Source organism: Mus caroli, unplaced genomic scaffold (assembly GCF_978045245.1).
Source record: "Mus caroli unplaced genomic scaffold, Mus_caroli_1 scaffold_15, whole genome shotgun sequence".
Taxonomy (NCBI): domain Eukaryota; kingdom Metazoa; phylum Chordata; class Mammalia; order Rodentia; family Muridae; genus Mus; species Mus caroli.
This window is the reverse complement of record NW_028227270.1, coordinates 85431948-85458410: the sequence shown is the minus strand read 5'-3', so window position 1 is coordinate 85458410 and position 26463 is coordinate 85431948. Positions and strand designations below refer to the sequence as shown.

Here is a 26463-nt window from a genome sequence, read left to right as displayed (position 1 = left end):
GGTGTTTGGGATAGGAAATTCAAATGTGAAGATGAAGAACGGATAAACACTAAAATATACTGAGATAGCGCTGCAATGGAGCACTCACGTATCGAGTGCTTTGGGGGAGTCCCCGGAGAGAAGTATGGAAGACTAGGCTTTCGAGGTGGTGGTGGTAGTAGTTTTAAGGTTCAAGAGGGCTTTGCAGGCATTGGAGTCACAACCACCAGCACCTACGCGAAGACTTGGCATTTGTACTGCCGGACACCTGGGTATGAGAAAAGGCAGGGAACTCGACGTCAGTGGCTTTTAGAATGCTGTTGTACACAAACTAGTTGGGTTTAAAGAAGAAAACTGGTATGAGGAGCCCGATGTCTGGGAGGTCGGTTAGGATGGAGTTCTGAGGACTGGGATTGGGTGTCGGAGAGGAAGCTTTGGAGGCAATGGGAAGTGATGCCGACTTCCAGTACGACTTAAGGAGGGAAAGTATTGGTAGTGCCCCGAGGGGACGTTCCATTCATTGTGTTGCTTGCTGTTTGGAGAAAGCTAGATCCATAACCTCTTTCCCTATCGTCCAGTTTCCTGGCAGATGAGCTGTTCTGATAGGGCCCGCTCTACCCATCCCACCTATAACATAAGGAAAGGCCAGCGCGTTGCAGCTGACTGAGAGGGAGTGTTGTCTACCGGGTCCCCACAAGGAGCGTCACCATTGACAGCTTCGTTTCTTTAGAAAGTAGACCTCCCGGAGCCCACATTCGGTATACTCCTCTCCTCCCCTTAAGAGGAGGTGGACACTTAGGAGGAACCCGAGGCCTGGCGTAGGGAAGCTGCGGGCAGAGTGAGACGGCCGCGCCCTCGCGCCGCCCTCCCCGGTGCCCAGATCCCACCCCGGTAGGAGGCCCAGCTGGCGACACGCGGCGGGGCGCGCGGTCCCGGCTCCGGGTCTTGGCTGCGGCCGCCGGGGCGGCGGGCACGTGGCAGGGCGGGAGACTCCACCTGGCCACGCCGCTGGCCCCTAGATGGCTGGCGCTGTCCCCGGCCGGCGCACGCTGCGGGAGCACTGAGGCATCTGCTGCGCTATCCCGGTCACAGGCGCTAACAGAACCTCTGCTGCCGTCGGGTCGCGACTTCAGGCGCGTGCCCACCGTTCCGCCAGGTCCCTTACTTAACTTCGGGTCGGTTTACCTGCCCCGGCGGGCACAGTCACCGTTCACCGCGACCCTCAAGCACCGCCCGGTCCCGCCCTCTGCTGGGCAACTAGCGCCCACGTCCAGGCAGGGCCGGTGGGCGGTGCCGTGGCCACACAGACCCCCGGGAGCAGGACTTGGGAAACTCGGAGCCCCGCCCACACCGACTGGCCCCGCCCACCACAATATGCGGCCCCGCCCACCCCGCCCGACTCCTCCCCTTCCTGCCGGCTTGCTCCCTGCAGCCCGCCGCTGGCGCCCAGGCCCGGAACGGAGTCCGTACTCCCCTTGTCCGCCCCGCCCCGCCGCCTCCCACCCCTCCCGCGAGGGCGGCCCGAAAACCCGGAGCGCGGGAGCGTTGCTCCGCCGGGCCGGGCGGCAGCACTGGGCATGCTCAGTAGCCGGGGCAGGTTTTTCGGTCGCAAGTAGGAAGCTTTTTGCACTACACCGGAGACCGGGAGCCACGGATCCCGCCTCACAGCCCGCACCGCCGCCGCGCCCGCCCCAGCCCGTCCGGCCCCTGGCGGGCGCGATGAACCCGCGCCTGAGCCTCAGCCGGCCCGCCGGGCACTGAGCGCGGGCGCCCAGGGCGCGTTGCGCAGCTGCTCCTGCGCACAACCCCGCTGCCGCCGGCCCGCACCGGCCGCCCGGAGCGAGAGGCTGGTCCGTGCACTGCGCCCGGCGCCGGTCGCGGAGCAGGAAGCGCAGGCCACGCAGGGACCCAACTGGAACAAAGTGTCTGCCGCCGGGTGCCGCGCCCCGACCCCGCCGCGCCCCTGCGCCGCCCACCATGGCCTCCGAGGAGCTGTACGAGGTACTCCCCTCCCCCCGGCGGCGCCCCCGGCCCGCGGGCCTCCGTGCCCGGTTTGCTGGACGGGAAGCGTGCGCCAGCCCCCGGAGCGAGCGGCGGCCGGAGGGGCCGACGGGCGGGGGCGCCGGAGTTGCCGGGCCGGGCGGGGGGAAGTGGCGCTGACACGAGCGACTTGCTCAGACTCAGCCCAAAGTGCTGCTGGCGAGGGGAGCCCGTGCTTGAGCGCGGCAGGGTCCGTGGGCGGCGCGGGGGTGCTTTTCCTGCCCGTTTGGTCGAGCCTGGTGGACAGGGTGTCGCCTCACGGGGGGCCCGTGCGGCTGTCTCCACTCGGGTACTAGCCAGAGAGATGCAAAATTTCGCACCGAAAATGCTGAGCGTTGACCACATGCTTTAATTAGGTTAGCATTGTGGCCGGAGCCAGGAAATTGAACTTAAACGCCGATGCGCTGTCGTCGCTGCCTTGCGAGTAGGAAAGGGTTCTAAGAGTCGAGGCGATGAGTTATGGGTGATGGGTCTGCCAGCTTTAACTTCAAGTTTGAGAGTTATCGGTCTGGATCTTTCACGTATTCTGAATGTCTCCACATAACTCCTTGACGTATTTCAAAGTAGACTTCCTGGGAGTACAGAAGGGTAAAAGCTGTGCCTTTGGAATACGTTGTTGGTTTCACATATTTGTACATTCATCTTTTTAAGAGGCTTAAAACTCTCCAGATTCTATCCAGACTCACCTTTAGGATGCCTTTAGAAACTTGGCTGTTTAGGGATTGAAATGGGCATCTGTAACTGCAGCCTTATGTGATCCTTCCAAGGGGGTACCGCCTTCAGTGACTGCTTTCGGCATAGACTGAAGCTTTGTTGACAACAATGAGGCTTGTAGCAACTTTTTGATGAGTTTTGGTTGCTTTGGAAAAAAAAAAAAAAACCAAAGGTTTACAAAAGTCCTTCGAAGGAGGCTGTTGCATGCCCTTTATTTGAGCTTCAGTCTACTGTACCTATCATTGAAAATTGTCTCCCCCTTTCAACCATTTTACACATTAGCAGTGCCCTACTGTATTCAAGATGCTCTCTTAGGTCACTGGGGGATATGAAGAGAAAACTCCGCTCTCCCGAGAAGCTTGACTTCCAGGAATGGAAGTGTCTTGATGGGTGCCAGCACAGTAGAGGCTAGGATGTAGGCAAGATGTCTTACTCACCAAGTCGTGGAAAGTACAGAAAGGACTGAGTGTGATCAAGGTGGGGACTTACTTATCACATTAGATCATTCTTTGGTGGCTGGCTTGTGTGTTCACTGTTGAGCTTCTTGGGGGATTCTAAATATGGGTCCCATTTGGTATCTGGGGGAGAAGTGCACATTATACATAAGTTGTATCCTCCGTGGGTAAAGGAGATGACACACACTGATTGTGTTAGGAATTAGTAAAGTTACTTTCTGTTTATTCTATAGCTTCCTGTTTTCTACTCACCATTTTTCCAACATAGGCCACTTAGAGATAAATAACATCTTATACCAAGTTTGTGTTCATTCAGGGTGATTTTGAATGTCTGTGGTATGGAGGCTTCAGGGAGAGGTAGAGGCATGTCATGGGCAGTGCTCTCAAGAAGCAGCTCTTGGGGAACAGATAGCTACAGTGCAAATAAGTGGTGTACCTGGGCCATGGCAGTTTCCAGTCTGGGTCTTTCCTTAGTTTGTTTTGAGGGAAAAGATAACATGAAGATGCGACTGAAGTGATGAAAGCCATTGTAGGTGTGTTCTGGTTGGTATCTTTTAGGCTTCCTTCTAACTTCTTTACTTGGTGGAAACATCGGGACGGTATTACAACTAAACGTTGATGTCGAAGGGGTGGTAGCACAGCACAGTGTTTGAGGTCAACCTGGTCTACAGAGCTAGTTCTAGGACAGCCAAGACTCCAAAACAAACAAACAAACAAACAAAATAACAACAACAACAAAACCCCTCTCTGGAAAAAGCCAAAAAGACAACAGAAAAGCTGATGTTGAAGTTACACACTTGTAATCTCAGGACTCAGGAGGCTGAGACAGGAGGATCAGCAATTTCAGGACATAGTGAGCCTGTCTCAAACAAACAAAGAAAGGGGCCAGTGAGAGGGGTTAGCAGGTGAAGGCAGGCTCCTCCCACCAAGCCTCACTACCAGAGCTTGGTCAGTGTTGTGTTACATGGTGAAGGGAGAGAGTTGTCTTCTACAGATGTCCCTTGGAGCCCCCACACCAAAACTCAACGTGTAAAATGAGTACACTTACAGAAAAGGGGGGAAGGAAAAGTGATGTTTGGAAGTTTTGCATAGTGGCCAAGAGTCTGGATCTAGTCAAATAGCTTGTTACTGAAGTCCAGTTGTCATGTTGAGTAAACCTTGAATGTTGAGTAACCTTGAAAGCTATTTCCTCGTCTGTGGAGGTGGGATCAATGCTTTGCTTAGAGAGCTGTGAGCTTTATATGAAGACATACTTAAAACACTCTAAGAGGTAATCAGCTGGGTGGTGGTGGGCACGCCTTTAATCCCAGCACTTGGGAGGCAGAGGCAGGTGGATTTCTGAGTTTGAGGCCAGCCTGGTCTACAGAGTAAGTTCCAGGGCTACACAGAAAAACCCTGTCTCGAAAAACCAAAAAAAAAAAAAAAAAAAAAGAGGTATTCAGTCCTGTTCTATAACTGATCTAAAATGCCCAGTCGTGTTTTTGTTTAAAAAGATAACAGCATTTGCTCACAGAGGCCTTATTGTCCAGTAGGAGTGATACCCAACTGTAGATGAACTCTAAGGTCTGTCTGTCTGTCGTCTGTCTGGGCAGAACACCATGTGCTTCAGAGGCCAGGTCAAGGGAGAATAGTTTTTGTCCTGTTTTTTCTGTTTGTCCCTAAATTGAAATGCTCTGTGTTTGGCCTGAGGCTCTACAGATGTAGAACACTGAAAAGACTTGCCCTTAGTACCCCACCTTGATTGGAGGGCGGGTTTTCATGAACCGTGGTGGGTGGTCCGTTCTCACTTATGTCTGCAACACTTAGCCTGGAACCCTGTATATAGTAGGATCCTTAGTGTGACTAAGTGACTATTGGAACTATGTTTTGTGAATAAAAAACAAGGGACCGATCTTTTGGAGGGTAGAGCATCATCAGACTTCCAGAATTCAAAGAGCTCATTAGTTGAAGGGTAGAATAGACGCAGCCCCTATATCTCCAGCAGCTAAGTAGGGCAGGGTGAACTCATATTTGTGTGTTTGTGGCTCATGTATAGTCACACCTTATAGTGCATGTGTAGATGTTAGAGAACAACTTTGGGGTCTCTTCTCTCCTTCCAGTTCAAGATTCTTTATGTAGAGCTGAGTCTTGCCCTCTGATGAGCCATCTTGCTAGCCCAAAGCCTGTTTTTAATTAATCATAAATAAGAATATAGGTTTTGTAAAAGGCCAAACATCGGGGCTGAAGAGATATAGTTCAGCAGTTAAGAGCACTAGCTGCTCTTGCAGAGGACCAGGGTTCAATTCCCAGTACCCCTGTGGCAGTTCACAAACTGTCTGTAACATCAAGTCCAGGGAATCTGACACCTTTACACAGACATACACAAAGGCAAAACACCAGTGCACATAACAGAAATATTTTTTATAAGATCAAACATTTTGTGTTTTAAAAATTTGCATTTTAAAAAGTGTTATATAGTTGTATGTTTATCATGTACAACCTAATGTTTTGATATCTGGGTGTTGCGCAATCCCTTAAATGTGGCAAGAGTTGACATAGTGTCTCACAGTTATTTCTTGCTATGAAAACTGTACACATTGAACATTTTCAGTAACACAGTATATGCTCATTCCACAGTCACCATTGCTGTACAGTAGACTCTTGAACTGGCTCCTTTGTTTTTACTGTACCAATATTTCTCCAGACTGTTCTCCCTCAACTAAATGTATTCTATTTCTATCTCTTATGTTGACTACAAGCTAAGTTCGTGGTCCATCCATCCGTCTGTCCATCTGTCCTTGGCTTATTTCAGCATAGTGACTTCCATTTTTCTCAGTGTTGTAAATGACATAAACTCTTTTTTTTTACTGGTGGAATGGATGGTGGTGGTCTGTGCACACATACCGTACTCTCTTTATTCTTCCTTGGATGAGCTCGAGCTCCCTCCATATCTGGGCTCATGGTTGTGAATAGTGCTGCAGGAAACACAGGGTGTTGTGGATGCCTCTTCAGCCTCCTGGCTTGATTTCCTTTGGATGCCTGCGGAAAATCACATTCTCATTTCTTGAGGACCCCATGTGCAGTTTGACTACAGTGCTTGTGCTTTTCGTGTTCCCACCATCACCGTGCAGAGATCCTTTCTTCTGTCTGCCCCTTTATTATTGGTTATCTCTTGTCTTTCATAAAGGCATTCCAACAGAACGCACTTGGTTGTACTGTTTAAGAATTGATGACTGTGTGTGAGGATATGTGTGTGGAGGTTAGAGAACGACTTGGTGGCATTGATCCGCTTGGTTCCAGGAATCGAATCCATGCCATTGTGCTCGTGTGGCAGTGCATTACTGAGTCATTTGGCTGGTCCCGATTAAGAAGTGTTTATTCAGATCCTTAGCCTGTTGTTGTTGTTGCTGCCATGCTGTTGATACTTTACGTATTTTCGTTAATTTATTATCAGATGTAAGTTTCCAAGTATTTTCTTCCCTTCTGTAGGCTGCCTGTTTTGTGATTTCTGTGCGATCCTGTTTTGCCTGTTTTTGCTTTCAGAACAGTGTCTACAAAGACAAAGTACAAGCTTCCCATTTTGATTTCTTCTAGTAGTTCATTGCTTGAAGTCTTCGGTTTAAGCCTTTTATCGTTGTGAGGTGGTATTCTGTATATGAAAGAAGGGATTCCCTTTACAGATTCCCTTCTGCATGTAACCACCAGTTCTCTACACCATTTGTTAAAGAAACCATCCTTTGGTCTTGGCCCCTTTGTTGGCAGGGCTGTTGAAAAATCATGTGTCTATAAATGCTTGGGTTTGTTCCTGGGCTTTCCGTCGTGTTTGGTTGGTCCGTTTTATGCCACACTATGCACTTCTATTTATGATAACATTGTAGTGTATTTTGGTCAGTGTGAAGCCTCTAGGTTTGTTCTAACTCAAATTACTTTGGCTGTTTGGGAACCTTTTTTTATATATGAGTTTAAGAATGTATCCTGATTTTGTAAGGAAGAATGACTTTGGTATTTTGATGGGAATCCCATTTATTTTCAGATCACTGTGTTGTGGACATTTTTACCGTATTATTGATCCTAATCCATGAACATGGTATATCTTTACATTTATTTGTGTCTTTCATCGATGTTTTGCAGTCTTGTTCTTCTGTGTGTGTCTGTGTGTGTGTGTGTGTGTGTGTGTATCTGGTGCTTGGATCGATGATAGACAGTCTTGTGCACGACAGGCAGGTGCCCTAACGGTGAAGTACAACTCCTGCCCTGATAGAGTTCATTCTTAAGCCTTTCGCGTTATTTTACTACAGCTATTGCAAGCATGATGACATATTTCATTTTCAGATACTTAATTAAGTGTATAGAAACGCTGCTGGTTTTTATATGTTGGTTTTGTATGCAAAAGGGTTTTTTGGTGTTATCTTTGGGGTTTTCTGTATGAAATGGTATTGTATACAAACACAGCTGAATTTCTTTTTAATCTGGATGTCTGATTTTCTTCTGCTCTGTCTAGGACATTCAGTATGCTTTGAGAGTGAATATCTGTGTTGCTCCAGATTTTAGAGAAAGAGTGTGCTATCCGTGTTCTTGTCATAGATACACTTTATTGGGTCGCTACTCCCTGAGGACCTTTTTCCCGAAGGAAGGAATGGTGCTTTACCAAATGCTTTTCAGCGTCTATTGAAATGATCGTGTAGCTTCCGGTCTCTGTTCTGTCTATGTGATGTATTTGTGTGTGGTTCAGCCATCCTTGCATCCTAGTGTGAGTCACTCTGCATGCTGGTGGGTTAGTTTTCTTTTTTTTAAATACTCCATTGAATTGGGTGTGCTAGTATTTTATGGAGGATTGTTGCACCTATATTTATTCGGGGTATGAGTTGTAGTGTGCTTTTGTTGTGTTTGGGAGAGCTAAGTTGTGAAGCCGGCAGTCTTTGCATTCACGGGAGACATTTTCTTGCTTTGTCTCCTTACTCAGAACTGACTTGTTTAGATTTTCTATTTCTTTATATCATTCAGTCTTAAATGTGTATGAATCTTCAAGTTTGTTTTCTTTTAGGTTATCCACTTGATTAGTGTATTGTTGTTCTAAGTCTTTATGAGTTTTGTATTTCTGTTTTGTTTTGCTTTTTACTTTTTTTTTTTTGTTTGTTCAACTAAGGGTTTGTTGATAGGGATTTTAAAAATCTCCTCATCCCTCCACCTCCAGTTTCTATCTTAGTTTTTGCTCATTGTGGGTGGTGCCATCCCTGGACTGGTGTCCTGAATTCTGTAAGGAAGCAGGTGGAGCAAGCCATGGGAAGGGAGCCAGTAAGCAGCATCCCTCCATGGCCTCTGCATCAGCTCTTGCATCCAGGTTCCACCCCTGCTTTAGTTCCTGTCCTGACTTCCTCCGATGATGGATTTTGATCTAGAAGTGTCAGCTAAATGAACCCTTTCCTCCCCAGCTTGCATTTTGGTCATGGTGTTTTCTTGCAGCGGTAGAAACCCTTAAGACACCCAGGGCAGGCTGTTTTTCTCAGCTTTCTTCAGTTGCTTAGTTTTCTGTATAAGGTGCCTGGTGAGCTTTCCCTGTGTACTGAGCGTGTCCGTTGTCCTTGCTCAGTTCATGTTTAGACAGTCATGTTGACGGACATTTCTAGAAGACACAGTCTCTGGCTCTCACAACCCCCCCACGCCCACCCGATGACCAGGCCTTAGGTTCGAGAGTTATTTTATAGGTGCATAAGTTGGGACTGGGGTCCACTACTCTGCGTTTTGGTAGGTTATTCTCTGTACTGTTTCTGGCTGTTGCAAAGAGAAGTTTCTTTGATGAAGGGTGAGCACTTCACTTATTTTTGTGTATGAGGTCAAATGTTTAGAATGCAGTTAGGGATTACGCTGGTTTAGTAAAGTGGTGGTGGTAGCTTCTTCTCCAAGCGTCTGACTTCATGAGCCCAAGGTAGTTGGCATGAGTTTCCTCTTGTTGAGCGGGCTTTAAGACCAATTAAGAGACCTGTTAGCTATTACCAAGGAAAGCCTGCCGCTACTACCCAGATAGCCTTTCTTGTACTGCCATGCTGGTCGTTGTGGCTCGTAGGTATCATAGCTGGGTGGGACTGTTTGTCAGCCGCTTCCCTCCTGTGGAAGCTTATGTTGGTTCTTCTTTTATTATGAAGGCTAGTCCTCAAGGAGGAAGCTGTCAGGTCACTTCCTGCCCAAGGTCCTCCGGGCCCCCCAAGTTGCTTTTGGTATTGGTGTTTATCAGAGCAATAGAAAGCAAGCTAGACATGTATCTTTTTCTTAATACTAATTTTGTATGGTTTGCTCTGTGGTTACCATTGGGTTTACAAGGAGCATGCCATAGTTATAGGAGATTATTCTTAGCTATTAACAACATACATTTTAGTATAGTATATTATTAAATCTTTACGAATCTCATATAGATGTCTTTTGAACACATTCACACACACCACCATCGCTCCCCCTGACTCCCAACTTCCTTACCCATTCCTCTGTTGTCTTATTTTAAATAACCCACTGAGTCCGTGTACACACACACACACACACACACACACACGACTACATATACACACTCAATGGGATAGGGCCACCCACCAGGGCATACGTAGTTGACTTATCAGGAGCCACACCCTTAAAAAAAAAACTGACTGTCCCATGTGCTGATCTCATCAGCTGTCTGTAACTCTTCAACTGTGCCTAGGACCTGGTGAACCTCTGGGCACTCTTAAGCCAGAAGGTTGATTGGCCTGTTCTTGTGGAGGTCTTGAGTTGAGTGCATCTGTCCTGTTATGAGCAGAGGACACAGGTTCACTCTGGTCCTCCTAAATGTCTTAAACCTTTTTTTTCACCCTGTCTTTGGCCTTGTTATGTATGGCCCCTGAGCCCTGGGGTTTGGGGATGGGTGGGATGGTAGTGATGGCTTAAGGAAAAAAAAAAAAACAGTTCATTGATTTGTTGTTGTTTTGTTTTTCTCTTTATTTTTATTATTAATTAATTAATTTCCAAGACAGGGTTTCTCTGTATAGCCCTGGCTGTCCTGGAACTCACTTTGTAGACCAGGCTGGCCTCGAACTCAGAAATCTGCCTGCCTCTGCCTCCCAAGAGGGGATTAAAGGTGTGCACCACCTCCGCTTGGCTCTCTTATTTTTAAATGGGTTATTTTCTTGCAGCATTTCCAAGATAGGACTCCATCATCTGCTTTCTCATCACTCTTGAGGAGTTCATTTGTGTCTATTCGGACCGAGTTTCATCGTAGGAAACCAGTCTCCTGATGGTCTTGGAGATCGTTTTTTACTTTGGCATTCTGTAGTTTTACTATTGTACGCTGTATGACACTTTTATTACAGATATGCTTGGTATATGTTACACTGCTTTTGTGAATTTGTGTCCTATCTATTATTGACTTATTATTGTGTCTTATCTTACTCTGTCTTCAAATATTGTTTCTTCTTTATACCCATACCCATTCTTCTGCTTCCTTTGTTGAGAGTCTTGCTATGTAGCCCTATCTCTCTTTGGAGATAGGCGGGCATCCTCTTGCCCTCAGCCTTCTCAGTGCTGGTGTGCACACACTCTGCTTCTGCTCCCTTGGATTCCACTGTTGAGTCTTCTTGGTGTCTCGTTATTGATTGGCCTCTCATTTCCATCTCCTTGACTGTGTTTCATTTTTTAACTTCCCTCGTGGTTGCTGATTGTTTTCTTTTTTGTGTGATAACCTTGTATCTCCTTGACCCTAGCTTATAGTTCTTTTGAACTGAGTTTACTTTGGTAATTCCAGTTCAGTGGGCCACATAACTAACTGAATGTGGAGTGTGGTGAAAAAATTGGGAAGGGTAAAGGCGTCTGAATGTACAAGAATCAAAAGCAAATGCATAGTGAACTCTGGGGTTGCTGGCAGTGCATACCTGTGTTGCTCTGGTTGACCTCACTGGAGCTACAGCCTGTTCTGAATATATAACAGTTACACACTGCAGTGAATGCTGTTACTGCACACTGACCGCACACAATTACACACTATTGCTGCCTGACACACTGGCTCAGATCTGAGACCTGTATGTCATGAATTATTGTAGTGACATACAATATTTGTATTATGCATACAGGTTTTCTGTTCTTTAAGAAGCATAATGGTTTAATTATGGAAAAGAAAGACTTGCTATGTTTCTGTTCTCATTCTGTAGTGTGTAAATATCAAATTAGTATGTCCTTGGAGTGTAGATGTTAGACTATTTGATTTTAAAATTGTTCACATTGTTAACTTGAGTTTCGTAAAAGCGTTAAATTTTGCTTGGATTAGTTCAGAACTTCCAACACGTTCTGAACTAGCTCTCGACAGTCTTCTTCTCTCAACTTGCACAGTGCACGTCGGTGAAGTTAAACAATCGAAACGATCACTTAACTCTGACAAACACTGAGGATGCTCTGTCCTGCAGTATCAAATATTCAACCAAGGTGTCATTCTTTATGTAATAAAATAGTGCTAAAATTTGCCCTCATCTTTAATAAATGGTAAAATTATATGTATAGCAAGTAAGAGTTCTAAAATAAGATTAACTGATTTTTCTATCCATTTTCTATACCTGTGTACCCAGAGTTAATAATTTCTTGGATGAAAGGGTCATGAGTGGAGTAGCTTAAGGAAGCTGTGTGCTATTATTTAATCCACCCATTTAGTATTTTACAGTGTTTTCTGCCATTAACTATTCTGGCTGACTGTAGTTGTCCTCCTTCCTCCCCTGTTCCCCCAGGCTCTGGTGTTGCAGGAGTTTTCACTCTGCTCTGACAGGTGCCTGGTGGAGGTAACGCATGGGAGGCCTTATTTGGGTGCATAGTAGAGAGTCATTTTGTCATGGTGTAGTGGAAGGAGTGAGGTAGCTGTCACCTTGTGTCTACAGGCAAGACCTACAGAAGAATGGGCACTGGATGGTGCCCAGTTGGCACTCCTTTTTGTTCATCCAAAAGCCCAGCGTGAGGAGTAGTGCACCCACATGTAGGGTCTTCCCTCCTCATCTAACCTAATCTGGAAACTCTCTGGCAGATGGGCTCAGAGGGTGTCTTCTTGTTGATTCTAGATCCTGCCAGTTTGGATCCGTATTAGCTGCCATGGGCGTTGGTCTATTTTTATGATGTACTCACGCTCGCTCTGAGATTGGAATTGGAGGTGTGCCTGTGGTTTTCCTTGCTTTCTGCAAGCCCAATAAAGCCTGAAGAATTACGCTGTATTAAAGATGCACTTATTTAGATCAGGGGTCCTCAGAACTCTCAGAACTGTCATTTGCTGTGGCTTCTGCATCAGAGGAAGCCCTCCTGCCCCCTTGATTTAGAAATTGTAGTTACCATGACTAGGTGGACGGTTTGAGCCAACACTGTATTTACCTGATGATATTGAAACACAAAGTGTAAACTGGATGTTGTGGGGACTGTTTATGGAACTGCAGATATAGTTGCTCCTGCCTAAGTTGCTGTGTGAGCATGTTTTATCTAACTCTTCTTTAGCTGAGGCTGGCTTGCTCTGAATGTGCCAGCCTTAGCCTCTATCTTCATCCAGCCTGCCTAGCATAGGTGAGTCCTTACTTTACCGACCTTGAAACAAAGAACTTCTTCCTTCAAAGTCTGAGTCCATTTTGTGTCACACTGTAGCTGCCCCTTTTTACCTTGTTTTGTCCTAGAAGCGTTGTATAAATTTTCTTCTGAATGGTTGGGTATATATGTGTGTGTGTGTGTGTGTGTGTGTATATATATATATATATATATATATATGGTTTTGGATATCTAAGTATGGTGTCTGGGTGACATGAATGTAGTAGACAGTTGTTACTGATATTACTAGTGATTGAACTCTGAAATAGCAGTTTATATTCGATAGTGGTGCATTAGGTGTCTGCTTTGGCAACAGTCTTACCAGGAAGGTATTTTGAAGGTAAACTAGAACCTGAAGTTTGCGTACATTATTTGAGAGGAGGGAAGATTTCTCCTAGAAAGACATTGCATTGCTGTTATTAAAATGAAATATGGGGCTGGAGATGGCTCAGCAGATAAGGGCACTGCTTTTCCAAGGAACCAGGTTCAATTGCCAGTACCTCTATCAGGTGGCTCACAAATGCCTGTAACTCCACTTCCAGGTGATCTTTTGGCCTTTGTGAGTATCTGCATACATGTAGAACACATGCATACACGTAGGCACACATAAAACATTTAAAGAACACCTTTAAAATGTATTTTATGTTTTCATTTTTGAACAAGATGTGTGGGAAGGCATGCTTTCTTCCAATACAGTGTCAAGTAGCTGAATTCAGTTTTCTAGATGATCCTTTCCCATCATTTGTTTGGAAAAGCCTAACACTGTTGATTGCAGGCTATGAACATTTCTTTTTGTCAGTAATTTACTGTCAGAACTTCACTGCATCAAGTAGATGCACACTGGAGCCTTTTATAATTTACCTTGAAACTAATCTCAAGAGAGAACTAGGGGACACCCCTCCTCCATTCTTTGTAAAAAAAAAAATAGTGACATATCTCATGTGCATTGTTCAACTCTGACTCTATGGGGACTTATGGGGCTGCTTAAGTTGATGTTAGTTGTAGCGTGCTTGGACTTCACTGGCTTTCTTAGCATGATCTAAAAGCGCAGAAGCACAGATCTGCCAAAATAGGCACATGCATGACTTAAGGTGGTGGGACTCTGCGGTCTTGGGTCATGGGCCTTGGGAGAGCATGAAGTATGAGGTGTATTTATGCAAAGGTAAGTGTTGGAATGAACTGCCTAGAAGGTCGTCTTCAGAGCTTTGGCATATAGGTGGTAAAGTTAAAGTCGTTTTTATGGTCTGTGTTGTACAGTTCTCTCCCAAGCCATTGCTCTGTACTCCATAGGCCTGGGGAGGGTTGCTATGAGACGTTTTGAAATGGTCCAGGAAGATGAGCCGTGTTAGTGGCTTGGTGGAGCCTGTGATCTCCTGCTGCTTGCATGTGTGTTCCCAAGCTTGTTATAAGAAACAGGATCCTGTGAATTGTCTTCTAGGACAATCCTTAACTGGAAGAAGTATAAGCTGATTTGGTGATGTGTGAGCGAGGTTTGAAATGGTCAGACCATCTTTTGTCAGTAATTGTCTCCAGTGCTTTGGAGCTTTCAGGCAACCTAGCTTCCTGCTGGCTGCTCAGGTGCTGTGTGTCCCAACTCAGCCTCTGCTAAGAGAGGTCAGTGTCAGCAGCTGGTACAGTCAGTGCTTGCTTCTGAGTGCTCGCTGCCTTACCCGGGAACAAAGCTGTCAGGAAGCTGTGTCTTCCAGAGTGCTGTAGTTTGCATCAGAACTGTCCTCCAGAGGCCTTCTTAAAGGCTTGATAGATCACAAACCTGTGACCTTATTGGAAAGTGCCGGGCCCTTTAGAATGGGGTGCTGTGGGCATGGTTGGAGGAAAACTTGATCCCTGGGGGCTGTCTTGGAAGGAACTATTAGGATTCTGGCCACCCCCAACCCTCAACCCCCTCCCCCTCTGCTTTCTAACCACCATGAAGTGAGCAGCTAGTTTTACTTCAGGTTTCAGCACAGGCTCTAGATGCAATCCTGAACCGTTTATGTCCGCCGTGGGCGTCTGCCTTGGGTACTGACAGGCTCCCTTGTCTGAGTTTTCTTGTTCCTGTGTCCTGTCTCTGACTTGACTTGATTCCCCACCAGGCCTTCTGCTCTAACTCTCAACTTTGGCTCTGCACTTACTGTCTTGCAGAGCTCCGGACCAGAACACAGGGGCCTAACTCCCACTTTATTTACCTATGTTTTTATCTCTGTGTTCTAGGAGTTTCCTTTTTCTATCTTGTACTTCAGGCATCTGAAGTACAGTGTAAGCAGCTGAGCTCAAACTGACTGCCATTGTCTTCTGACTGGTATATACTCCCCCCCTGATTCGAAGATATCCAGATAATGCTTTGAGCCTAAAGAAGTGATCACATGAGTGTGTGTATGTGTGTGTGTGCGCGTGCACGAGCGCGTGCACTCGAGTGTGTGGGGGTGTAGCTCACTAGCAGATGATCTGTGCCTTTCCTCTCGGACTGTAACAGAGAATGCCGTAGCATCTGTAGTTTGATACCTAAAATGATGGATAGTTTTCACCCCTCTGTCTGTTGTGCTTCTTCCTATTCATGCTGTTTGGCTCTAAAGTGTCTCCAGAAGAAGGCTCAAGTGCCTATTAGGAGTTGTCAAAAGCTTTTAAGAAGTGGGGCCTAATGGGAGGTCTTTAGGTCACTGTGGGGCATGTCCTTCACAGGAATAATGAGAACCTGTGTCCTCCTGCCTCCTAGCTGGTAGGTGAACAATTGTCTTTCAGCGCGTGCTCCCTGCCACAGCCTGAAGCAAATCAGTTGTGGGCTGAAAGTAAATCTTAATTCTGTAAGCGATTCTCTCAGGCATTGCGTCACAGGAATGGAAAGCCGTGATCCACACATCCATACCTGTGTTGTCTTAATTTATAAATTAGGCATGGTAAGAGAGTAGGCAATATTCTCTAGCGAGTTTTATGGCTGTGTGCTCCCTTGTTGGCTTATGCACCCTATCAGAGTGCCTGTTTGTAGTGGTACAGTTTCACTTGAAGGAGTATTTTATATCTCTGTTTGACACGTCTTAATTCCTAATCTCTGGGGCCATTATGTAAAATACGAGTTCCTTAACTGTGAGCCCTGTGGTAACTGATAGTTTTACAGCCCAGATGGCTATCAGGTGACTAATGGTGGGTAGTATATACAGTCGGGATACGTTTTATGGGGGCTGATGGGCACACGAAGACTTCTGTGGTGTTGCATCATGCTGTCACTGTGGTGCGGAGTTCTGCTCTCTTGTTCTTTTTTACCACTCCCCTATCTACCCCAGAAAGATCTTCAGATTAGCATGTCACTAGGTTCTACTACATGTCTTCTGAGTGTGGTTTGGTTAAATGGATGAATACGTATCTGTCAATTCCTTCCTGAGTAGCTTCAGATTTGTAGTGGTTATGCAGAATAAAACTTAAAATGTCACAGAATACATTTCTTGTTTGTTTGTTTGTTTGGTTGGTTGGTTGGTTTTTTGAAACTTTGTTTACTCTCTGTGTAGCCCTGGCTGTCCTGGAACTCGCTCTGTAGATCAGGCTGGCTTCAAACTCAGATCTGTCTGCCTGTGCTTCACAAATGCTGGGATTAAAGATATATGCCATCACCACCTGGGCTGCAATTAAAAAATTGTTTTAAATTGTATGGGTGCGTGATATATGCATTTAGTTGCATGTGTCATGATGTACAGAGGTCAGAAGATAACTTGGTGGAGTCTGTTCTCTCCTTTAGGGATAGAATTGATGTGGATTTCTTCGGTGGAGTCTGTTCTCTCCTTTAGGGATAGAATTGATGTGGATTTCTTCGCTTCCACTTTGACGTTGATTCCAGGGTTCAAACCCAGATCTGCCAGGCTTATGTGGCAAGCACCTTTACCTACTGGACCATTTTGCTGGCCCCGAAAATGAGACTTTGTTGAGATAGATGTTCTCATGTTGGTAGGAGGGAATCAGATGTTAACCTTCAGAGCTCGGTAGCTGTAGGGACACCCAGTAGGTACTCCCTCCCCTGTTGTGAGAAGGAAGGCCTCAGGGAGGAAAGGAGCACTGTGTCAGGGTGGTGGTCAGCGTGGTCGTAGGGAGCAGCTGTTCTAACATTTTTCAGAGTCACAGTTTCACTAAAGAGGAGGGTGAAGCCTTGGGAGCTCGCCTTGGGGCTTCTGTGGCTTACTCTGCCGCAGGACTCTCCCCACTCCTGGGGTAAAGCACAGTAAACCTTGTGTGTACCCTCTGATAAGACCAAAGATTGGACCGCCCCGCTGCGTTCCCCAGCTCTTGCTCTAGGTAATGGGTGGAGAGTAAAGATAGGATGGAAATATGTATCTGTTTTCGGGGAGTTGGGACTGCAGTCCTCTGCTCTGACATGGGAGGTCACATCTGAGTGTGGCCCTCATTTACCTGTGCATGACAGCAACCGTCCCTGCCTTGCCCATTATTAGCTATGTTCTTCAGGGATCCAGGGTCTAGCCGATTTGCCCTTTGGGCCTGGCATCCTTCTGTAATGTGCCATGAGCCAGTCTCTCCGTCCATGTAGCTGGAGCTGCTGTTCCCACAGTCTCTGGGTGCTGCTTCTGCATTATTCTCTGTTCCAGGGATTGCCCAGTGGGATGGTTTCATGTAGATCAGTGGACTCATTGGGGGGCAGGGCTCGTATCTTCAGATAACCTGTATATCAGATTTTACATTATGATTTGTAACAGTAGCAACCTTACAGTTAGGACGTAGCAATGGAATGATTTTATGGTTGCAGTCATCACAGCATGAGGAACTGTTATTAGGAAGGTTGAGAGCCACTGATTGGATCTAGAAGATCTTTGGTTGGGAAGGGTGTGCTTTAAACATCCCCTAGGAAGGTGGAAGCTCCAGGAGACAGACGTTATCCGTGTTCCCACTTGGCTCAGAGCCAGCCTTTTGCTTTTGGCCAGCATTTTCCCTTTGAACATTCCTCCCAAATCTAGAGGAAAATTTGGTTATTGAGCCCAAAGACCATGCTATCCTTAAGAGCACTTCTAGAGCTCCCTGTTTGTAATCAGAGCATACTGGAGATGGAGATAGGATCTAGCTAGCCTAGGCTACATAGGGAGATCTGTTTCAAAAGAAAAGAGCCTTCATGAGTTTTAGAGGGTTGATACACCAGTGTGTGCAAGAGTCTGCTGCCCTTAAGAATAGTTGACGATCAGCTTTGGAGTCTGGAGTTGTTCCCAAAGCTGTCATGTTCCCCTGGCATTCTAACATCAGCAGGGCACTCTAGAGAGAAGGCAGCCAGTGATTGGCATCTCCAAGCCCTGAAGGTAGAAGCCTCTTGAGTCTTGAACTTTGTTGAGCGTGGGCTACAAAGGGCTAGGTATTTTGAGAAGTTTTTATACATCAGTGGCAAAATGAACTCAGAGTGACATGTGTCCCATAGCTTTGCAGGAAACACTTATGGTGTCTATGTCTGGTCATGGAGAAGGATGGGAGTGAGTGGAGGGAAGATTGATGCTGGCTCTCCTCGCTCTTTTTCCTCAACAACTGTTCCTTTAACCTCGTCCCTCTTCATGCTCTACCATTAAGAAAGGTTCTGTACTGTTTTTTTATGAACACCATCAGGTGAATAACACAGTCCTTCCATCTGTCTGCAGCTGTGGTTCTCAACCTTCCTCATGTTGTGGCCCTTCATGGCTCCTCATGTGGTGGTGATCTCCAACTTTGTCATTGCTACTTCATAACGAATTTTGCTACCGTTATGGATTGCAATGTACATATCTGACTTACAGGGTATCTGATATATGACCCCAAAGAAGTCACCACCCACAGGTTGAGAATCACTGATCTAAAAGAAGCAACTTCCAAACTAAATGGCCACTTTCCTGTAGATTCTTTGGCCTCCTCAATGGAAAACCAGTTTCCTGCTCCCTCAGCACACCATTGCAGGACACAAAGAGTTAAGGTTTCAGGTGAGGCAGGATCTCCAGATTCTCTCAGCATCTCTCAGCCAGATTCCAGGCTGAATAGAACATGGCTAGGTAGCCAAGGAAGACCTTGTACCTCTTTTATTTTAATCCTAAAATAAAATTATACAATATATTTTGGTCATATTCTTCCTCTTTCTGAGCTTTCAGGTCCCCTCATCCTTATAACTGATGGTCTTTTTCTCAAACACCTGCCAACACATAAAACACAGAGTTCATACCATGTTGGCCAACTATTCTTGCCCATTCCAACTGTCCTTGGAGTGTGGTTAATATACCCAGTGCCATTCCATTGAAGAAGACCAATACACACACACACACACACACACACACCAAGCTATCAATTGCAAATATTGCAAATAGCTTCTTGGTTAGGGGTGGGACTTGGTGCCCACTTCACCTTCTCCAACCTGGGACTTCTCTGGTTTGAAAGCTTACTGTGGTGACCTTGAGTGCTTCTCATGCCTCCATTTCCCAAGTGCTGGCCTTACAGGTCTGTGCCACTGTAACAGGCCTGGGTAGTATTGGGGATCCCACGCAAGAGTTTGTTGCTTCACCAAATTACATCCCCAGACCCATTCAGGTCTTTATTGTCTGAACACCCACAGTGCTTGTGAAGAGTAACAAATATATGGGAAGATTGATTTTTCTCCCTGGCGATCTCTTTTGGGTTTATAATAAATAGCAGGAAGCTGTTTACACTTTTGATAAGCATGCTATGTTTGTTAAAGGTGATACTTGAAAGGCTTAACTGAATTGTGTTTTTAAAATAATGAAATATTTTCTTTAATGAGACTATGTTTTGTTTTGTTGCCCAGGCTGGCCTTGAACTACTGTTTTCAATGTTTTAGCTTCTTAAGCTACAGGTTCACAGCTTCTAATGAAATCTTTGGGTCTCATTAGGTAGTCCTGGCTGGCCTGGAACACACAGAAATCTGCCTGCCTCTGCCATAATGAAATCTTTTAATGTGAAGACTAGTAACTTAAAAACACTATTTTAGTCACTAATGTTCACCTTAAAATTATAGCTTCATATTTACATCGGCATCTGTTGGGTGCTTTTATAGAGTGCTGTAGAGTCCAGGGTGGAAGTGTTCCTCTGTGGTGGTCGTTATTTTGTTGTGTCTGTGGTGCTATTGTCCTCTAAGATGGCATATTCGTACTTCATGACATGAAATAGCTTGGTTTTCTTGGAAAACATTAGAGACTCGAGGATTTCCTAAATGGCAGGAGTTGTCAGGTGATAATTGTTCCTTTAGGAGAGAGAGAGAGAGAGAGAGAGAGAGAGAGAGAGAGAGAGAGAGAGAGAGAGAGGAGGAGAGAGAGAGAGAAGGTGCCCATAGAGGCCAGAAGAGGCTATTGATTCCCTGGAGCTAGAGTTCCAGGTGGGCACTAGGACCTCATCTCAGGTCCTTTAGAAGAGTAGGAAGTACTCTTAACTTCTGAGCCATCTCTCCACCCCTAATATTTGTATTTATTGAGAGAGAGGGAGGGGGAGAGAATGTGTGTGCATGTGTATGCACGCCACTGATGCCATTGCATATTTAGGGAGATCAGAATGTGAGACTTGGTTCTCTCCTATCAAGTGGGTCCTGGGAATCAAACTCAGGCTGCCATGCTTGTCAACAAGGTTCTTTGCCTGCTGGGTCTGAGAATCTAATCACTATCTCCATCTTTTCGTTCAGTGTGACCGTATCTGGGGGTGGGGAGTGTTTAAAACACACACCAGACTTGACTAAAGACATTTTCTAATGCTGTTGTGGAAACACCAAATAAGGCTTGGCTAATTCCCAGTTATTTCACAGACAAACAGTAGGTTTCTGTGCATTGCATTATAGACATTTTTGTGTGGACAAAAGGAATGACTAATGATGGGGTAGAAAATTAATAAACTTTATACAAGATGAAGGCAGTCTGTAAGGAAAATGTACTCTTGAATCAGCTTGGAGAAGAGTTTTGACTGACTTAAATTTAAGATGTCTAAAAAGATGCCTAGAGCATCATTGAACACAAGAAAACAAATCAGAGATTGGATCTGTTCAGGCAAGTGGATAGAAATTTTTGTCTGAGGAGAATCAGCAGGCGCTTTCTTTTAAGTAAAATTTAAGTGTAAGCGATAGTTTGACTTGTGTGGTAACACTTGATATTTTTATATGTAAATGTGGATTTGAGTAGGGCAGTCCTGAGGGTTAAGGACAGCCTTCCTCGGCCGCTCTCCACATTAACTCGCCTAGGCACCAACTCTCAGTTGAACCCAAGAGCAACTAGAGCAGTTTGCCAACTCTGCAGACTCCATCTCTGGCTCCCAAGTGCTGGGGTTACTGGTGAGTCACCTTTATGGGCTCTAGAGATTTCAACTCTGGTCCTCAGCCTTCTGCTGGTGTGATGCTGGCCACTGAGCCATTCCTCCAGCCGTTTTTTGGTTTTGTGAGAGTGTCTGTTTGTTGGTGGTGGGGGTTGTTTGTTTTGTTTTTAGACTTTAGTTCAGCCCTTTATGAGACTTTTTTTTTTAAGGGACTGGAGCAATGGGTGTTTGGAGACTAAGACTTGTCCAGGATGAACATTAAAGTGTCATTTACAGGGCTGGAGTGATGGCTCAGCCATTAAGAGCGCTTGTTCTTTAGAGAATCCAAGTATTGGGTTCACCCATGTCGGGTGGCTCGAAGCTGCCTTCAGTTTCAGCCTCGGGATCTACTGCTTTCTTCTGGCTTTAACATGCACACACGAGGATACGTACACACATACACACAAGTATTTTAAGTTTTAAAGGTTTGCGGTTTGCTTGTTTTAATTTGTGTTTGAGCCTGTTTACCTGGGTGTGCATGTGGGTTTAGCGGCCAGAAGAGCAACGCAGAACCATTGGGCCTGAAGTTACAAGTACCTGAGGCTTCTGGAATAGGTGATGGGTACTGAATGAACCATTTCTACAACCCATAAGATTAGTCTTTTTATTGTATTTTTTCAAGAGGGGGGAGAGGGGGAGGAGGAGGAAGAGGAGGAGTATTGTACTAGATTGAGTCTATAGGTCATGTATTTAGTGTGTAGAAGTCCAGGGCAGGTAGAGGAGCACACCTGAGTCTGGTGATCTTCCTTAGGGGCACGCCACTGTTGTAGGGAAGTCCTCTTTGGATTTGCATAATCACCAGCCTCACAACACAGTGAGTTGCTTTTGTACATTCCATTTTGTACATATCTTACTTACTGAGGGAAGGTTGGGCACTATGGAGGGTATTGAGAAGACCGTCTGAGGGTTGCTGCATGAGAGGAGAACGTTCTGAGAAGGTGTTTTGCTGGCCACAGCCTCTTTGAAATGTGATTTCTCTGTCTTCAGTCACTGTGTACTGTGGGCTGACGCTGGCCTGCCATGCAGAATCTCATCTCATTCGCTTAGTTGTGGTTTGTGGTCAAGGCTCTGTGTATGCCTGTTGAAAGAAAGGATTGACGAGAGAGAGCTCCTTGTCCACTCTCCTGGGACAGGTAGCATGGAGGGAGATAAATGCAGAAAGAAGAGTGGATGTGTAAAATAGGTTAAAGGCAGCCCTGGCTAGCCTGGGACTCGAGCTATGTAGACCAGGCTGGTCTCAAAGTCAGAGATCCATTTCTCCTTTGCTTCCTAGAGCTGGGTCTAAGGGTGCGGCCATGGTGAATTGTAGACTTTTACATGAACTCTTTTGACTTTTTTTTTTTTTTTTTTTTTGGTCCTCCCATCCCCTTTTTTTAAAGAGGGCCTCTCTCTGTAGCCCACCCAGGCTGTCTTGGAACTCATTATGTAGACCTGGCTGGGCTTGAATTCACAGAGATCGACCTGCTTCTGTTTCTTATGTTCTAGGATTAAAGATAAGAGCCATATTATTTTCCTTAATTTTATTTGTTTAAAAAATCCACGCCTTTAATCTCAGCACTTGGGAGGCAGAGGCAGGCGGATTTCTGAGTTCGAAGCCAGCCTGGTCTATAGAGTGAGTTCCAGGACAGCCAGGGCTTCACAGAGAAACCCTGTCTCAAAAATCCAAAAAGAAATCCTTTCTAGCCGGGCAGTGGTGCTGCACGCCTTTAATCCCAGCACGTGGGAGGAAGAGACAGGCAGATTTCTGAGTTCAAGGACAGCCAGGGCTACACAGAGAAACCCTGTCTCAAAAACTAACAAAGAAGCAAACAAACAAAATAAATCCATTCTAGCAGGGTACAGTAGCACACATCTTTAATACCTTTAATCCCAAACACATGGGAGGCAGACACAGATGGGTCTGTGAGTTCAAGGCCAGCGTGGGCCAGTGTGTCTTGGGATGGGGAGAGGATTACAGGTAGAGTTAGAGTAAAAGGAACACATTTAAGATGGTAGAGATACTCATGCCGAGAATCTTGAATTTTAGTGGCATAACATGGTAAGTCATAGAAGAATTTACTGACAGTAAACTTTATAAGGTTCTCCTGGATGCTCTGTGGGTCCAATTGCAAGAAGCCCAAGAAGAGGAAGATGAGGTAGATGAGGAAGCTGGCAGGCACAACAGTACAGACAAGGAGAGTGGGGTAAACAGTAGTGGGGCTGTGAACTGTTACTGCCTGCCATGCAGGATGAGGAACTGAGCTTGGTTTAGCCCTGGGAGGGGGGTAAGAGAAATGGATGGAAGTCATTTCTAGGTTTGGGTGAGCAGAATGGATTTGCCATTTATTGAGGTGGGGGGTGGGCAATGCTTAGGGAGGAGACAGTGTTATTCTTATTCCCAGGGAAGGCTGATGGGGGTTGGGGAATATGAGGAGCTGACTTTTGGGTGTCAAGTTTGAGGAACCTATGTCCAGAGGGTATTGTTGAGCAGTAGTGAGCCACACGGGAGAGATTGAGACAGGTGGTGACTTGGAGTTGTCTGTGTATAGCCTTGGCTAAAGCCTTGAACATGCCCAGCCACACAGAGTAAGATCAAATGTAGAGGAGACTTGAAGACTGGGTTCTGTTCTGGCCACACTTAATGAAGAGCTCAGGGATGAGATGACCATAAACACGGAACAGGCTGAGAAGCAGGAGAGCCAGTTCTTAGGCTGCATCTTCTGAGCTCTCTCTGTGATCACTGGTCTGAACTCTTGATGGTTTTGTATAGCTTTATTCCTGGAAACTGGGATTTTGTGGCTCCTGTTAACAGAAGAGTGGTTGGCTGCTACCAGCATGTTGAAAAGGTGTTTGGGTTTGATCTTATGTCTAGCTCATCTTTAAAATTACCGTGTCACTTGGAAAATCTACAGGTTTTCTCTCTCTCTCATATATATATATATATATATATATATATATATATATATAAAACATATGTGTGCATGTATACTGTCTTTAAGCGGAGACATACTCTTGCTTATGAACGCTTCCCTCTTCTGTTGGCAGCATTGACTGTAAGTTGTAGCAAGCACCCCAGCTTTGTTTTAGTTCTGGAAGAGAGTGGTTCTGTCATACTTGGGGAAGCTATGGGAATCTAGATTCTCTTTGAATCTGAAATTGTTTAATCATGGTTATTGAGTTATATAGGATATTTTCTGCATTTATTGAAAACGATCCTTCTAGCCCCTAGCATTTTTCTGATATATTGAGTGTATCCTGTTTCCTGATATGAAGCCATCTTCGCATTACTACAGTCTGTTCTAAAAGTTTTTCCTGGAGGTTTTTTTGTGCTCATGAAATAGTTTGTATTTGTTTTGATTAGGGCTCAGCTGTTATATAGGCATATATTATAGTTGATGTGGATTATGAGTTGGCTGGTATCGAGAGTTTCCCATGAAACAATTATCTGGGCGAGTGAGTCTGAGGGAGTTTGTAGATAGGGTTAATCGAGAAAACACCACCATTCAATGGACAGCACCATTCAGTATGCTAGGATCTCCAGCTGGGTAAAAACGAAAAAGCCAGCCAAGCACTGGTATTTATCCATCTCTCTGCTTCTTAACTGTGAGTGGATTCAATAACCAGTTACCTCAACGTTTCTGCCTCCATGGCTTCCCCTCTGTGATGGACTGTATCCTTTTAGACTGTGGACCACAGTAAATGGTAGCTTTCTTAAGCAGCTTTGACCAGGTATTTTTGTGACCTGCATCCTTTAACTAGTATTGATTGGATCTTTCATGTTCTCTTGCCCAGTCTTTATGAATTGAGGCAGGTTAGATAATATTTCAAGATAGATTTGTCCATCAGTGTGTGAGCTTATGCTTTAGATATAATCAAATTTGCTTTTTGTATTCTTCCCTTGGGGTGGGGGTGGGAATACACCTCTCTCTCTCTCTCTCTCTCTCTCTCTCTCTCTCTCTGTGTGTGTGTGTGTGTGTGTGCGCGCGTGCGTGCGTGTGTCAATGCCAGCTAGCTTTGGGCAGCATTTGCTGGCCATTTTTTTTCTTCCTCTGTATTAAAAAAAGTCTGTCTTTAAGCACGGATGTGCACATATGTACAATCCCAGAGGCCTGGGAGGTTCAGGCAGGAGGATCTGTTGAGCCCTGAAGTTTAAGGCCTGAGCAGCATAGTGAGATAACATGTCAAAGCAAAAGAGATGTGTAGGAAAGGATGCTTGCTTACCTGCATTTCCTTTAGAACTGTAAGCAACATACAGCCATACTTAACAAACATAAACTTTAAATGTGAGAAATTACATTCCACAATTCTTTAAAACCAATTCCAGAGACCGATGGCACTGGTGAAGGAAAAAACAGTTTTAGTATTCGATTCTACAGGAAAGAACACTGGTCTAGAGTTAAAAATGGCTGGCGTACTGGTTTGTTGCCAGACAGTATTTTTCCCACAAGATTTATTTATTTTCATGTGTATGTCTTCAGGCTTCAGAAGAGGGCATTGGATACCTTGGAACTAGAGGTTACAGATCATTGTGAGTCGCCATGTGGTCAGGAAGTAGAACCCAGGTCCGCTACAGGAGCAGCTTAACCCCTGAGCCACCTCCATTGCCCCAGACGGCAGTTCTAAAGCTTCCAATCCTGAGAAATTCCTGCCCTCTCATTGGCTGATACCCTAGAGAGTTACATGCTTCACCCTCTTCTAGTGTAGCCCCCTCTCACATCCCCAGTCCTGTTGGTTCAGGATGCCTTATCTTACAAATTCCTGGGACTTGAGATGCCTGTTTGTGGGCTCAGACTGCTGGCAGCTTGCCAGATCTCAGAATTCCAGGACAAGCCATTGTCAGCCAGGGAAGAGTGGGGTCCAGGGCCTCCTGCTTATCTGTGATTTCATACTGAGCTCTGCATACTTCCTGCTGGAAATGGACTATAATTTATTTCTTACAAATACAGCATCATTTCTGAATTTAATGGTTTTTATCATTATTGAAATGGTTCGTGTTTTGTTGTTGTTCTCACATTGCTGTTTTCTTTGGGGATTTTTTTTTTAAGAGTACTGTGGACCCAACCCAGAGCCCCGCGTGAATGGAAGATGAATACCCTACACTAGTGCTCAGTAGTAGTGACTGGTACTGCCTACTTCACTTTCTTCTAAGACGTATTTTGATACAGACTTGCTTTGGATGAGAAGATTTGTATGTCCGCTGGCTTACTCAAGGACGATGAGGTCATTAGGTGACACCTTTTGGAATCTGAGTGGATGTCAGTGTGCCTCACCATACGCATGCAGCAGCTCTCATATTCATCCAAGAGTTTTATATTCACGTCAACATAGCAATTGGGTGTGTACTTAGTAAGCTTTATCTGTCTCCTCATCCTAGAAGGGATGGCCAGGAAACTTGTTCTCAGCTCTCCATAACCATCTCTAGCTTCTCTGTGACTAGGTGAAGATTTCTGTTAAATCTTTC

General features: G+C 45.4%; 1 protein-coding gene across 4 annotated transcripts in view; it reads left to right on the top strand.

Annotated features, from left to right (window-relative positions):
- The window catches only part of Cdyl (chromodomain Y like), a 206582-nt gene that overhangs the window by 69913 nt on the left and 110206 nt on the right, over positions 1–26463 (top strand). Inside the window, exon 1 of one of the 4 annotated variants that reach the window (XM_029468275.2) lies at positions 1530–1980. The exons of 2 other annotated variants lie outside the window; for them this stretch is intronic. In XM_029468275.2, coding sequence (XP_029324135.1) covers positions 1957–1980 — 24 coding nt within the window. In that variant the 5' untranslated portion in view covers positions 1530–1956. Of the gene's footprint in view, positions 1–1529; positions 1981–26463 lie in introns of those variants that run through there. One more of the 4 variants, XM_021180699.2, reaches the window with a different exon arrangement.